Source organism: Miniopterus natalensis, chromosome 9, assembly GCF_054644295.1.
Source record: "Miniopterus natalensis isolate mMinNat1 chromosome 9, mMinNat1.hap1, whole genome shotgun sequence".
NCBI classification, from domain to species: domain Eukaryota; kingdom Metazoa; phylum Chordata; class Mammalia; order Chiroptera; family Miniopteridae; genus Miniopterus; species Miniopterus natalensis.
In genome coordinates this window covers 24,764,420-24,780,258 of record NC_142089.1, presented here as the reverse complement: position 1 = coordinate 24,780,258, position 15,839 = coordinate 24,764,420, and the positions used below count along the sequence as shown (strand labels likewise).

The 15,839-nt window shown below is 40.3% G+C and overlaps 1 protein-coding gene across 3 annotated transcripts in view; it reads right to left on the bottom strand.

The window, feature by feature from the left end:
• Positions 1-649: 649 nt before the first annotated feature.
• CCDC30 (coiled-coil domain containing 30) overlaps positions 650-15,839 on the bottom strand; it is a 50,602-nt gene continuing 35,412 nt past the window's right edge. Inside the window, exons 10-16 of one of the 3 annotated variants that reach the window (XM_087820365.1) lie at positions 15,058-15,220; positions 12,883-12,995; positions 8,410-8,551; positions 5,421-5,557; positions 3,423-3,537; positions 1,512-1,579; positions 1,032-1,261 (exon numbers count right to left, since the gene is read on the bottom strand). In XM_087820365.1, coding sequence (XP_087676491.1) covers positions 1,249-1,261; positions 1,512-1,579; positions 3,423-3,537; positions 5,421-5,557; positions 8,410-8,551; positions 12,883-12,995; positions 15,058-15,220 — 751 coding nt within the window. In that variant the 3' untranslated portion in view covers positions 1,032-1,248. Of the gene's footprint in view, positions 1,262-1,511; positions 1,580-3,422; positions 3,538-5,420; positions 5,558-8,409; positions 8,552-12,882; positions 12,996-15,057; positions 15,221-15,839 lie in introns of those variants that run through there. The other 2 variants (XM_087820366.1, XM_087820367.1) reach the window with 2 other exon arrangements.

The window sequence follows — 15,839 nt, the reverse complement described above, 5'->3', positions numbered from 1 at the left end:
CGGGCAGGGCACATGCCCAGGTTGCAGGCTCGATCCCCCGTGGGGGGGCATGCAGGAGGGAGCCAATTGTCTCTCATTGATGTTTCTCTCTCTCTGTCCCTCTCCCTTCCTCTCTCTCTAAAATAAATAAAAACATATTTAAAAAAATTGAGGCTTAAAGAGGTTTACTGTAGAAACAGTATATTGACACAACCTAATTTTAAAGCAATGAGACAAGTACCAAAACTATATAACATTTATATCCTTTGACCCTGTTATGGCAATCTTGTGAATTTGTTTTCTGTTTTAACTTAAGAAAAGAGCTAACTTTACAAAGACTTTCACTGCAGCATAATCTTTAAATAGCGAAAAAGTAGAAACAACTTGGATGTTAAATAAGAAAATTTATAGAACATCAACATGATAGAATATCGCATGTCTATTAAAAGAATAATTATGAAGCGTTTAAATATGGGAGAATGTTTTATGGTATATAAAATTAAAAACCAGACTATGAAAATGCAATATAATAACCATTTAAAATATATGAATTTGAATAAGAACCAGAAGGTAGTAACTCCAAAATGAAAATAATAGTGTTAAAAATGTGGGATTATAAAGGGTTTTTTTCTTCTTTTTAAAAATACTTGCTTTAATGTGATTACTTTGTTTTTACTTTTAAAAAAATATGAAAATAGAAAAGAATACTGAATTAGCCATGTATGTGTTCTGCTGAACAAAAACCTAATTAAACCACCCAGCCTGTCACTCTATATATTGATCAACACAAGGCATTTGAGGATATCAAACAAACCTGAAAAACCCATTTTTAGAACTGGTTTAATGAATACAATTTTGAAGACTCCTGGTTGATGTCCAGCATGTGATCTATCATAACGTCTCCATGTTATGTTTCACCTTCATGCCCAAGCTTTAAGTTAGAAGCTTTGATGAGTCTAGTTTTAGACACCAGTGATTTTATAGTTCTGACTTTTGGACTCGTTCTTAGATGTGATGTGTCTTTTTCAGAGAAGCCACATTTTATACATGTATCCAGCTTCAGAATTCTGTGAACAGGAAAGAGACCCGAGGGACTTGGGGTTTGCCACTGCTTCTTCTGACTTATGTTCTTTAGGCTCTTAAAGACATCCAAATGACTCTACCAAACTTGTTCCGGAAACACTAAGAAAGGCCACGTGTGAGGACTTCAAGTGGATGGGGTCTCTTGGCAGCATTTTGGGGTTACAGAGATAAGGCTTCAATAGGATTTCAGTTTTGACAACTGTCAAACACAAAGACAGCCAAATAAAGTTACCTTAAATTTATGTTTATGGATTATCTTCTACTGTAGGTCGGGATTCTGTCAGGTGTGGGGGTGAAGCAGTGGTGAGGGGAGAAGGAACTGGAAGGTGTAAATACTATATATAGAGAAAATTACCCCTAAATGCTATGCTTTTTCAAGCCAGCAACTCATGACTGGTTAGGCAGCCATGATTCTCAGTCATACGGATGATTGTCTTGACTTTACTAACCTGGAGTCTGGTAGGGGCAAGATTTTATTCAATATTTCATATTCAGAGATGCCACCAAGTATTGTTTCCTAAAAGGAAAGAAAGCATTATTTAAAAAACTTTAATGATAAACCATTGGCACTATGATCCTAGAACTATGCCATATATATATATGTTTTTTTAGTTAAAAATGTAATCCCTTCATCTCACACCTGTTAGAAGGATTATCATAAAAAAGACACGAGGTAATAAATGCTGATGAAGATGTGGAGTAAAGGCAACCCTTGTGCACTGTTGGTAGGAATATAAATTGCTGCAGTTACAATGGAAAACAGTATGGATGTTCCTCAAGAAATTAAAAATAGAACTATATGATCCAGCAATTCCACTTCTGGGTATTTATCCAAAGGAAACAAAATCACTATCCTGAAGACATATCTGCACCCCATGTTCACTGCAGCATTATTTACAACAGCCAAGACATGGGAGCAACCCAAGCATCCATTATGGATGAATGGATAAAGAAATTGTTGAACATACACAGAAACACACACAATATGGAATAGTAAGACAGAAAAAAAGAAGGAAATCCTTCTACTGTGACAACATGGATAGACCTTAAGGACATTACGCTAAGCGGAATAAGACAGACAGAGAAAGACAAATACCATATGATCTCACTTATATGTGGAATTGAAACCAAACTCATAGATATAAGAGATCTATGGTTGCTAGAGATAAGGGGTGGGGGAATTAGGTGAAGGTGGTCAAAAGGTACATACTTCCAGTTATAAGATAAATAAATTCTGGGGATATAATGTACAACATGATGACTGTAGTTAACAATACTGTCTATTTGTATATTTAAAAGTTGTTAAAAGAGTAGATCTCAAAGTTTTCATGACTAGAAAAAAAAAAAAAAGTAAGTATCCTGGTAAGAAACATATAGCCTGTAATACAAACCAGGGAAGAAAGCAAGCAGCCTCTATCCTGGATTTAAAATGCAACTCATCTCACTGAATTTCCTCTTGCTGACTCGCTCACCAATCAGACACTGGACCTTGTCTGAACCTATACTACTTGTCTGCTTGGATTTTGTAACATAATTGCTTTTTTCTGACTCAGATGTTCTCCTTAGGCTTGACTTCTTGCCAGACCAGACTAGCTTCACTTTACCTCTCTGAACCTCAGATCTGCTCATCTCTTAGACTGGGCTGGAATAATACATGGTAAAGAGGAATGCTGAGAATGAGGCATACATGTGAAAACATTTAACATTCATTCATTCTTTCTTTCATTCTCTCTTACCCTCGCCAGTTTGACTCAGTGGTTAGAGCATCGGCCCACAAACTAAAGGGTCCCGGGTTCAATTCCAGCCAAAGGCATGTACCTCAGTTGCAGGCTTGACTCCCAGCCCCTGTTGGGTGCATGCACAAGGCAACCAATCAATGTGTGTCTCTCTCATCAATGTTTCTCTCTGTCTCTCTCCCTTCAGAAAAGCAATGGAAAGAATATCCTCAGTGAGGATTAAAAGAAAACAACATTCACTCATTCTCAAATATTTACCGAGCACCTGCACATAGGTACAGTGACATATGAGACACAATCCTTAATCCAGGATCTCACTGCTGAGTTGATGAGATAGAGAAGTAAAAGGGCAATGACAATATAATGTGTTAAGGAAGAAGTTATGAGGCATACACAAATTGCTTTGGGACCACACAGAAGGAGAATGTTTAATAAAAGCTGACTTAGTGAAGAGCAAAGGTGGCCAAGAGTAGACTCAGGGTCTGCTGCCTTGGTGTGCAGCCAATGAGCCTCTTTGCCACATCCACAGCTATATGAAGAAGGTGACGAGAGAGAAGAGAGAACAGAGCAAACTTAACCACCTAAACTTCATATTAAACACCTACCAGGAAGCACATATCTTACCTCTCCTCTGCAAATCTGGATGCTTCTTATAATGCGCTCTAAGAGGCCAACTTGCTCTGTGAGCTGGAGACTGTTTTCCTGTAACTGCTTATTTTCTCTATCCAGGAAAAGTACTCTATAAGAATGGGATAAATCGGAGGCATAACTAAAAATTTCTATATAATTAATAAAGACTTAAAACTATGTCGCAGTTCCCACTAGCTCTGGGTCTTAGACCACTGTCCAGATTTTAGAACCAACTTTGGCAGACCAAGTGAAAACTAATAAGCTTCTGGCCTGTACACAGCCATTTAATACCTACTGAGAGCAGAGACATACTGTGTGCAAGAGGATGAAAGGCATAGATAGTTCTAGCCCTTGAGCCACTTCAGGAAAGATATGATCCCATTTAGGAGTATAACTGAAAAAAGAGACTCTGCATCCCTTCAAACACAGTAGCTACACAGCCTGCATCTGGTTTGATCTCGTACAGTCATCCAATACATTAGTAGCAGCAGCAGCAGCCGTTTACTGAGTACTTACCATGTGCTTAGGTGCTGTAATCTAGCCACACAGAAAGCACTTCAAACTTCTCATATCTTAGCTCATTTAATCCTCACAACAACCCCATAAAATAGATATTGTTATGAAGCCTATTCTACAGGTGAGGAAACTGAAGCTGAGAGAGGGGATAGTAACTTGTGTAAGAAAAAACCAGAAAGTTGTAGAGCTGGGATTCCAACTCAGAACTTTCAGATTTCTAAAGCCTGAGCTCCTAACCACTACCTAGCCCCACTCTCCAGGGCTGCGGTTTATATGGGACACATGACACTACAATAGTTTTGATTGGAGGTTTGTGTTTGAGTTCTGCCACCTCCTAGCCATGTGACCTTGGCAAATTACTAAATCTGAGCCTCAGTTTCCTCATCTGCAAAAATGAGGAAACATCCTGTAGAAGAAACTCACTCTAAGGAAAACATAAGTGAAATCCAGGTGACCAGAGTGTTTCTTCAGGAGGGCAAGACAGGAACATTATTAATGAGTCAATTGTGTTCAGATTGTCAGAAGCAATGACATAGTTTGAGAAGGGCAATAAATTATATAGAACTTAATATAAAAGGGGAGGCACAGATACTCAAAGATAATCAGAGATTCTCCAGGCCTGCCTGGAGGAGCATGTACCCAAATCAGCAGAAGGGAAAGTTCTAGTCTGCTTGGCAGGTCTCTCCTCAGCTGCAGTGCCATGGGGTCTGGGATCAGGCTGCTGAGGTTCACATGCTGCCCTGCCACCGACTAGGCTGGGTGAGTTCCCCAACCAATCTGGACCTCAGCTTCTCACCCATCAAATAATGCAATAATAGTGTCTCCCTCCTGGGATTGGTGTGAAGATTAAAATAAATGTATTTAGAGACAGCTTAGAACAGTGCCTAGCATATAGTAAGTGCTCAAAAAATGTGTTAATTACTGGTATTATCGGTGATATCGTCTGTTAAAATCAACCCACTCTCTTTGCTCTAATTCTGTGCTCTGAGAAAACTTTTGATTGTAATTAGTTTTCTATAGAGGAGAGAATGCTTGGGCTGGCTGATACGTGAATTCTTATCTGCTGGGAATATTCTTCTTACAAATACATTGATATCCTGTGGGTCTCGTGAATTTAAGTTACTAGTATGAGCTTGATTCTCTCTTGGTCTACCTTGATTCCATAGGTATCGAATGATAAAATGAGTGTCAACACACACAAAATGATAGGCCAGAATGAGCACAGCTGGGTCCTCAAGGAGGCAAAGCCACCATGAAAGAGCCTACCTGACTGGCCGGCCCGCCTTCTCCGTGATATTTTTCTCTTTACTTTCACAACTTCTGCCACTTATATGAACTGCTGAAAGCAGCAGATGGCAGAGCAACAATTATGAGATAGGCCGCAAGCTGGAAGGACAGTTCTCTAGAACCATCTCCGTGTTGAGGGAAAAACATCTCACCTGGAGTCAGTGGCAACTCTGGCAGGACCACACCTACCTGTGCTGGACAGAAGATATTGTGCATTTGTTGTCATGGATCAATTTTTCTTGCTCCACAAGCTGCTCCAGAAGCTTTCTATTTTCTAGGAGCAGGTTATCATTTTGGGCGGTGATCTGGTCCTGGAATGCCTTCTCCTAGGGATAAAAGCAAAAGTTCCCTGATTACCTCAGCAGGAGAAATGACAAATTCAAGAACATCAGCCTGTTTATAACTCCGACAGCAAACTTCCCTTGTCTACTTTTCCCCTCCTGTTGTCTAGGCTGTTTTCATCTGCTTGCTGACACTGTCAGCTAGAGAGTTCTTCCATGTATTTTGGGTACTTATGTCATGTATTTTGTTTGGGTATTTGCTCATTCTTTGGGGTTAACATTTAAAAATATCTAAGCACTCAACTTCTAATAAGGTCCCAATGATCTCATCTATATTCTAACACTATTAATGTCAAATCACAGACAAATACAACTGACTTCTCTGAAGCTCCAGATTGAAAAAAAAATGTCCATGTAACACATTTCCATATGCTTTGTAGCTGTAGTCTTTTTAAGGCAAAGAGCGGAAGATGGGGATTCAGCTGCCTGACTTGGCAGCCAGTGTCAGGACCTCAGTTGGCTCGGCAAGTCAAGCTTGTCAGCCAGGCCCTGATAGGATTCCTGCAGTGACGATGCTGAAATGATTTCCAGCTGGCCACCACGCTTCATTTTCTACCAGCGATTTCCCCTGAAAGTAATAGCTAGTGAGGTTATGGCTAACATGATAGAGAGGTACATTTGGGGGGGAAACCACTAACATTCTTATAGTGAGTCAGTAGATATTAGTAAATATCACTGTTGGTGAGGAGTTTAAAGCTCAAAAGTGTAGAAGTCCCTTCTCACTTCACCAGGGACCTGCCAATAGTAGCAGGCGAGCGCGTTCACCTTCCACGCGTGTCCCTCACCCGCCGATGTGGGAGGGAGTGGGGCAGGAGGAGGACCTCTGGCCGAGGGGTGATCACAGGGTTAAGAGGGGCGATTTTCTTTCTTTCTTTTAAATGATATACTAATATAGAGCATTCAGAAAAGACTGTCCTGTCATATATGTGGAATCTTAAATTAAAAAACAAAGCCAAACAGACTCACAGATTCAGAGAACAAATTGGTGGTTGCCAGAGACAAGGGGTGAGGGATGGGCACAATGGGCGAAGGGAGTCAAAAGGGGCGAAGTTCCAGTTATAAAGTAAATAAGTCATAGGGATGTAATGTATGGTGTGCTGAAATAGTTAATAATATTATATTTTATATTTGAAAGCTGCTAATCGCCCAGGCGGGCGTGGCTCAGCAGTTGAGCGTTGACTTAGGATCCAGGCGATCGGGGTTCGATTCCCGGTCAGGGCACATGCCTGGGTTGCGGGCTCGATCAATGACTCCCTCATCATTGGTGTTTCTATCTCTCTCTCTCTCCTTTCCTCTCTCTGAAATCAATAAAGCTATATTAAAAAAAGAAAAAAAGCTGCTAATTTTAAAAAGTTCTTATCACAAGAAAAATTTATAATGATGTATGGTGATAGATGTTAACTAGACTTACTGTGGGGACCATTTTGTAATACACACAAATATTGAATCCTTATGTTGTACACCTGAAACTAACATAATGTTATATGTTAATTATACCTCAAAAAAAGAAAGAAAAGACTGTTCATCAAAGAGTTATAAGGAAGGAGATTACATTATGTTCTGAAACAAACCATTCTAGATTTTAAAGTCTTTCATCCAGGACCTTTCAATGTCCAACAATAGTCTCCCCTGATATTATTTAAATACATTTATGGTTAGGATTGAGAGTAGAAGGAGCCATCCCACAAGTAATACTCTCTGCAGTTATAACTGGATTAGTAAGGAAATCGAATGGGGCAGGCTACTGACACCCTGTCCTTTGGAAATACCATATTTCTTTGGACCAAAAAATCAGGACACTTGCTCCAATAATAGGATAAAATATTTGGGGAAATCTGGTTCAGATGGTCACAAGAGTCAGAGGACTCAACTGGCTCACTGTATACAGAGAAGGCTGAAGAATGAAGCCAAAAAAAACAGTGGCGTTATTTTCTGGAGACTTGGTACATAGAAAGTGAGCCCAGCTTTTTTATGCTCAGGGCTCTGGTCCATGGGCCCTAAAATAAGTAAAATCTGGACCACCAGGTTTGTACCACTGTGGGTCTTCTCTAGACTATTTCCAATCCTAGTAACAATTTCTCTTGGGAACTGTGCATTGACTGAATAACATGCTTCTAAGAGATTTTATACCAAAACAAAGGCTACAAAATTTAAATGTGCCAGGTACCACTTTATGCATTTCATATTTTAATCCTGGTGGGGTAAGGATTTGTTTCCCCCATTTCACGGATGAGGAAAATGAAGGGAAAACAGGCAGAGTCCATTGCTCTCCACTTTGAATTTATGTAATTTAATGACCTCAAGACCATTGTGCCTTGGATTCCACCCACCTGTCCCATTTCCTCCCTACGTACACACCAGCAAGTCACAGTGGCAATAAGGCAAACATAAGGAAACCATGGATACTTAGAAATAAGCTTGAAGGCACTAGGTAAGGATTGATAAAGGAGTAGGGATGAGCTGTTTTCACTGCCATTTAAAACTGGCAGAAGTTTGAGGCAAATGAGGGCTTAGAGAAAGGAGGAACGAGTTACTGAAGGAGTTTCGGAATTCTTTGCTGAAAGATGTTAAAGAAAGTATATTTCCACTTGAAGGCAAGACACAATTATAAGCCGGCAGAGCAGACTATTTTCAGTGTCCAGTTTGGTTTAGCATCACGAGTCTTAAATCCCTTTTGGTAGGGCTTGAACAGTTACACACATTGAAAGAGGGTGCAAAGAAAAAGGCGTGAAAACATGAGCTATGAAGAGGCCACAAATAAATTTTTAAAATGAGTGGGCTTTCTCTAAATGACTGACAGCCACATCATGGGTGAACTCTTCACCTTGTTTCCTCACCTTTTCTAATTTTTGCCGCAGTATTCCAATTTCATTTTCAAGTAGATTAATCCTCTCATCTCGGAGCTCTATTTCATGAACAAAACGACTCTTGACTCTGTGAAGCTTTGTTTTGTGATGATAATATTTTTTATTATAGTTTCTATAAAAATAAATTTAAATACAAGTACACTTGAACACAGTGAAAATTTATTTTGCCTCCTCAGTATGCACCTGTCTTGGGTTTCCTCTTCTTGCGTTCTCAGGGTCTCGCACTAGATAGGGATGCTTGTCCTGCCTCACATCTGTAGCACTTCTTGCCCCAAGTGAGGGAATGGACCAAGGATAACTTCCTAAAGAATATCAGCTTTTAGTCATCACTATGGACTCAAGTCTCTGGCTTATTTTGGTCTTGAGCTGATGGATGTAAGCTATGCTTACAAGTTTAATTTTGGAAACTCCTTGACTTCTGATCCCTGCTCCGCTGATTCAGTCATTAATTTTAAATTTTTTAGTTCTTAGCTATACCCTTGTATAGTAATATAACCTACTTCAATCTTGTCTATTTTCTAGATAACTGGGTCTACTCAGTCCTTGCCTTGAATCTGGACTTCTAAATGCTAGTTCTATATAGCTCTCTGCTCAAGGCTCTTAGCCTGATTCTGACATAAATCTTACTTACCACCAATAAGCACATGAAAAGATGTTCAACATTATTAGCTGTTAAGGAAATGCAAATGACAATTACAATGAGATATAACTTCACAACCACTACGATGGCTAAAATAAAAAGGAAAGATAAAGTGCTGACAAGGATGTGGAGAAATTAGAACTCCCATACACTGCTAGTAGGAATGTCCAATGGTACAGCCTCTTTGGGAAAAGCATGGCAGTTTCTCAAATGGTTAAACATAGAGCCACATGACCCAGCTATTCCACTCCTAGAGAAATTCCAAGAGAAATGAAAACATATGTCCACATACAAACTTGTATATGAATGTTCACAGTAGCACTATTCACAAGAGACAAAAACGTGGAAACAACCCATATTTCCATCAACTGATGAATAGATAAGATGTGGTGTATACATACAATGGAATATTATTCAGCCTTAAAAAGGAGCTTTTGATACATGCTAAATTATATAAAATTTGGGGGAAAATTCCAACCTCCAATGTAATCAGTACTAAAATATTGTTATATTTCCTTTCAGTCTTTTTATAAGCATCTTTTGTTTAAACACTGTCTACATTAAAATTTTTACCTTATGCTCTTTTCATTGATTATGTCAATGAAAATCATTTTCTCATGCTATTATGTAGTCTTCATAGCCACCCTCTTTTACAGTTGTAATATGTTCTATGACTGTTTTATACTTGACCTGACTAGTTCCTAATGCTTGATGTTCAGGTTTCTTCCTGTAGTGTTATGCATGGTTTGGAGAGCATGTTGGTGCAGTACAATTGAGGGCTTAGAGCCTTCCCTTGCTGTTGCTGGCTCGATGTTTGGCACACCTATTGGTTTGCCCGGAAGTTCTGTTGGCCAACTTGCCTGTAGAACATGTGGCTTTGTTAACTACTAGCACTACGAGGCAGCTCAATACTGACGTTCTGAAATTTAGGGACAGCTTTTTGCTTATGTTTAAGTAAAACCAGATGGTCTTTCTATTATTTTTACCTCAAAGAGGCAAGGAATTTGTTCCTCTGAAAGAGTAGTTGAAAAACATGGAAAAAATGAGCATTGTCTGTAAAGGTCAGCGCTGGGATCAGGGGAATGAAAACAGAAATGAACCTAGAGTTCTGACAGTTCCTTCCATTTTCATTCCTAAAGCTGTACTTTTCAACCCTGAATGTACATCAGAATCACACGGGGAAACTTTCAGCAGAATGTTGATCTCCAAGCCTTATCTGAAGATTATGATTTCATTAATCTATGCTGGGGACCAGGCATATGCAGCTAGGGTTAGGATCCATTGTCTTAAAGGCTACAGAAAAATAACATGGGAAAACAGCCTCACTGCCCAACAAAGAAATTCAAAATAAAATTACAAGTAATTTATGGCTATGTGAGCATTAAAGATCATAGCATATGTAAAGCAAAAGAAGTTCAGGCACAAAAGATTGATTCCTCTTAGATGAAGTTTCAGGAGCAGCAGAAATCAGAAGAGTGAATGTCTGGGAGGAGATGGAGGGAGCAGGAGATACATACAGATCGACTGTAAAAGAGTAGGAGGGAACTTTAAGGGGTGATGGAAATGTTCTGTATCTTGACTGAAGTAGTGGTTATGTCAATGTATACATTTGTCAAAACTCATTAAACTGTACATTTAAAATCTGTGCATTTATTATAAGCTATACCTCAATTAAAGCAAAGGATATTGGGAAAATTTCATCAATAGCAGTACCCAGTGCTAATGAGGGTGTGGTGAAATTACTCCTCTTATATAATGATGGCAGAAAATTTTGGTAGGGTCTTTCTGAATGTTTGTCAATACATTTTAAGATCCCAAGTACCAGCTTTTTGACCAGTAATTCCACTCCTGGGAATTTATAAAAATAATTTTTAAAATGAAAAAATATACATACCAAAATGTTATTTTCATTTGGAATAAAAATTTCAATCATAGACCAGTGAGTAATTTTTAACTAAATTAGGACTGTGTTGCTGTGTTGTGAGGGTTGACTCCAGCAGGCCTAGAAATGCCCTGAGCTGTTTTGCTAAAGTTCTTGCTTGGCACTGACCACTGGTGAAGAAATGAAAATACTGATTACAAGTGTGTTGCTTTGTAACCACAGGTCCAAGGAGTTTCATGGCAGTTTGCACCAGCTTGTCAGCACTGTCTATTGATAACAATGAGATTGATGATTTGCACCTAGTCTCAGTGAGACCCCAGGAAGGCTCTGCTCTTGAGGCTGATTACATAGCAGAGATATGCTTACATGACCAGCAGAATATTTTTTAAAATCTCACCTGAGATTCCATTTTGGGATCCCTGGTTGTGAGGTGTTTAGTGCACATCTATGGTTCTTGACCTGAGAGAGGAGACTGATATTGACCTAATATATTATATAGTATTTTACATATATAAATATATATTAGATTCAGTATCAATTCATTTGGCAAGCATTGTGGCATTTTATTTTTTTAAATTTTTAAAAATTATCAAGATCTTTTACTTTTTTTTTTCTTTCAATATGCCTTTATGGATTTCAGAGAGAAAAAGGGAGAGGGAGAGAGAGGGAGAGACAGAAACACCAATGATGAGAGAGTCATTGATGGGCTGCCTCCTGTATACCCCCACTGGGGATCGAGCCCCTCAACTAGGCGTGTGCCTTGACCGGGAATTGAATTTCTATTTCCTGGATCGTAGGTCGATGCTCAACCGCTGAGCCACGCCAGCCAGGCACGCTGTGGCATTTTATATCCTCTAGATCTAGCACTTCACTCTCTCATCTCTCTCTTATGTAGAAAGAGCACCGCACAGGCTTTCAGAGGACTGAGTTCTCATCTAAGGTTTGCAAGCAGCATGAACTGAACCACACATACTCCCTTGACCATGATTTCTACATTTCTCAGTGATGAGATGATCAAAGCAATATAATGAATACTAATGACTGAAAAATACTCTCTGCTAGACAGCAGTAAACAGTGGTTTTGTCATTACTGTATCATTAACATCACCAACACAGTAGGTAAGAACATAAAAGAATAAGAAACTTCGATCTATAAAGGAATAAAATAAGAAGACAGAGCTGGGAGCAGAGAGGTGGGTCATGGAGGAAAAATGAAACGTGAATTAATATAACAATATCTGTGCACTAGACACTGTTCTGAGTAAGCACTTTACATATATTTATTAATTTAATCCTCACAACAACTTCATAAGTACTGCTATTTTGTCCATTTTAAAGATGAGGAACCTCAGACACCGAGAGGTTACAAAACTCACTCGGGGTCACACTGCCAGTTTCTAGTGTGGCGCCAGGGGCCACACTCTGAACTACTGGGCTACATTCCAGAAAGGAGGAGAGCAGAGGAATCGGATGGAATGACGCTCAGGAAATGGAGCAAAGAGCAGGAACAAATGTTCACTGCACACCTTCCATATGTGCCAGGGACCGTGGATAAGAAGGTGACTGCGGCTGCGACGGATGCCCCTGAAAAGCCTATAGTACAGCGAGGAAGACGGGCAGTAAATCACACTATTTCAAAACAACATGGCAAGTTCTTAAATAAGTACCGAGAGGCACGTGCAAAGGGGCACAAACAATGAACGCGTCTCCCAGCCCAGGCTGCTGGGGGCAAGAGAGGCTTCTTCGAGAAGGTGACTGCTAGTCTGAGTATGAGTAGAAATGAAGAGTTGAAATGAAGAGTTGAAATGGGCTAGGTGGTCCAGGCTGAGGAAAGTGGGGGGCGGGGGGAGCCTGAAGGCAAGTGAGAAGGGTGTAACTGGGGAGAAGCAAGAATTTCCCTTCCAAAGAGAACTTGGTTTACCTCACATGGACATCAAGCTGCTTCAAAAATTTCCCATATTCTTTATGTAGAGCTTCCTTCTCCTGCTGCAACCCAGACACCTTCTCTGACAATTCTTGGTTGCTCTTGAGATACTGAAAAACATTTTTTGTTTAAATGAGAACATTCTGTGCTGAATAAAAGGTATGATGTTGATGGAATATAAATTGACAAAGCCTTTCTGCTGCGAAAGCTTACAGTGGTCCAGTCTCTGACACCACAGTAACTTCCTATGGTTCCTGCTTCTCTAGATTTCCTGAAAGCTGCCAGCTCTTCTCCTTGACTTTTGCTCCACCAGCCTTTCCAATAGTTTGCAAGAACCTAATTACCTATATAAAAAGTCTTCCAGTTCAAAGTACAGAAAGTGAAAGCTGTTTTCCTGACCTAACCCTGACTAATAAAGTATCTGGTTCTAGAAATGGCTCCAGTGAACAGATCCTCAAAGACTGGTTATCTGACCAGGTTAGACTTAAAGGCAGTATGATTTTGTCACCAGTACTAGATATCCATGACACAGGGGTTGATTAAATTATAACTTACAGTTGCCTGTCATGAAATACTTTGAAAGACCACACAGCTGGTACAAAAAAATGTTATAGCAGAATCGAGAAGTACAAGGAGTTTGGGTGGGCTAGCGACATCTGACCATGTCAGCGCGCTTTCAAGGAGATAATGTCCAATTTGGGGATTTAATTATTGGAACAAGGCACAGTCAGGGACTCAGTTTCCACGAGCGCTCTGAAAGAACCTCTTCTCTCTTGTAGGCAGCAGCTCAATGTATCCAAAAACCAAATCCCAAATTTCATCAAGTAGGCTGCAGAATTACAGCACAAGCTGACTTCATAGCCTTACCAGGTCTCTTATGTGAAAAATGCTTTGTTTGCATAGGAATCTGAGAATTAGGAATGAGTACATCTGGCAGGATTCCAAAGCCTGTGCATCCTGGACTTACAAATTCTACTGAGCCTCTCTTATCTGCAAAAACGGTCCTTTCTGTGCTCTCAAGAGATTAACCACTCTTGCATTGGGCTCTGTATTGAGTTCCCATGAGGCAGTTATCCTCGAGGATTCCTACTGTTCTCAAGTCCCACCTCTACACTAGTACTTCCCATTGCCTTCAATCCTATAACTACAGTCAGATCCGAGCACATCCTGGGGAATAGGGGTTGAGAACAGGGACTGGCCTGGGAGGACTACCATACTGAAAAGATGAAAAGATTTTGCCAACTTAAATTGGCAGAAATCTGAGGACTATATGTAAGAATGTATTTGTAATAGGCAGTTAGATAGACATGAGCAGAGCAAGGATGATGGGCCAGGTGCAGAAGGTCACCAGGGGGGACCTAGCAATAAAAAGGAAATGGTAAAGCAGATACTGGAAACATTCAGGACTTCACCCCTAAGCCCTCTCTCCACCCTAGAATGGCAGGCATTGGAGATAAGTGTTGTTATTCAGGACCTGGTCCCTAAGACCCTGTCCCCACCCTGGAATGCCTCTGGTCCTGCAGGTCACATTCTCCTGATCCTTTCTCCCCTGGAACGTGGTTAGTCATGTGGTAGACCCCCCCCCCAGGAGAACAAGGGGGCTGGAGGAAAGCCCCATCTAATAGCCATACAAGGACAGAAGACAGGCTCTGATAGGTCAGTTTAAAGAAGAAAGCAGTTAACTCCCCTCCGAGGGGTTAAAAGGAGCCCTAGCCCACTCCCCAGGGATGCTGTTTGAGCCAGCTGCTTGAAATTTTTCTTCAAGTGTACTTTCCCTTTGCTTTCCCAATAAACCTTCTCCAGTGAGTTGGAGTCTTGGCTCTGAATTCTTTCTTAGCCAGAACTCAAGTACCAAGGTTGCTGAACCCAGGTCCGGTCTGATTCCTATTCAGACACCTGGTGCCGTTCCCGCTGCCTATAACAATCTGACAAAAAAATAGGTGTAATTTTAATTCCTTTACACTACACTGGATGGCTATTGTGTTGGCAGTTGCCAATTTTTTATTTGAAGATCTAACAGAAAAGAAGTCAGTGGCCCTGACTAAACAGTGAGCTATCACAATGTTTTAAAATCCTTGTAGCATACCAGTGTGCCTGCCGCAGCACACCAGTTGGAAATCTCTGCTCTATGGGAACTGGAAAACTGAGAAGCATGTCTATTTACTTTCTTACCTCATCAGATTTTCTTTTTTCATCTTCCAGCTGTTTAAGTTGGGCCTCTTGTTGCTGAATTCTGTGTTGTTGCTGAGAACTGGTCATTTCCAGTAAATTCTCTTTATCCTGTAAGATTTTCACTTTCTGTTGGAGCTCATTTAGATTCTGATCTAGGAGCTTCCTGAGGGCAATTAATGTACATTAAATCACACTGTGAATTGCAATTGTGAGATAAAATTGTTATATCATCACAGGGAAGTTTTTTGGGTTCAGTGAGGTGGGTTATGGGTCCATAAGATAAAGGGACCAACATAGGGAACCTGCTCTGTGACAGAAACTTTTCTTCTCTCTCTCTCTCTCTCTGGCCTCAGAACAACCCTATGAAGAAGAAATAATTTTCTTTTAAATTTCAGTCTCTTATTTTTTTAATATGTTTTTAAATTGATTTTAGGGAGAAAGGGGGAGAGAGACATCAATAGGCTGCCTCCCACGTGCCCCCTACTGGGGATTGAGCCCGAAACCCAGGCATGTGACCGGACTGGGGACTGAACCGGGGACCTCACGGTGCATGGGCGACGCTCAACCAACTGAGCCACACCAGCCAGGGCAAGAAGAAATAACTTTTCTTATTTCACAGGGGAAGCTGTGGCAGAGACTTTTACTTAACTTGTTCGAGGTCACACAGCTAGAACAGATGGAGATAGGGATCTGATCCTGAATCTAGTATCCCTCCTACTCTTCCTCACTGCTTTACAAGTTGAGTCCCTTGATTTTCTTGGTTCAATATGGGGTTGTTAGTT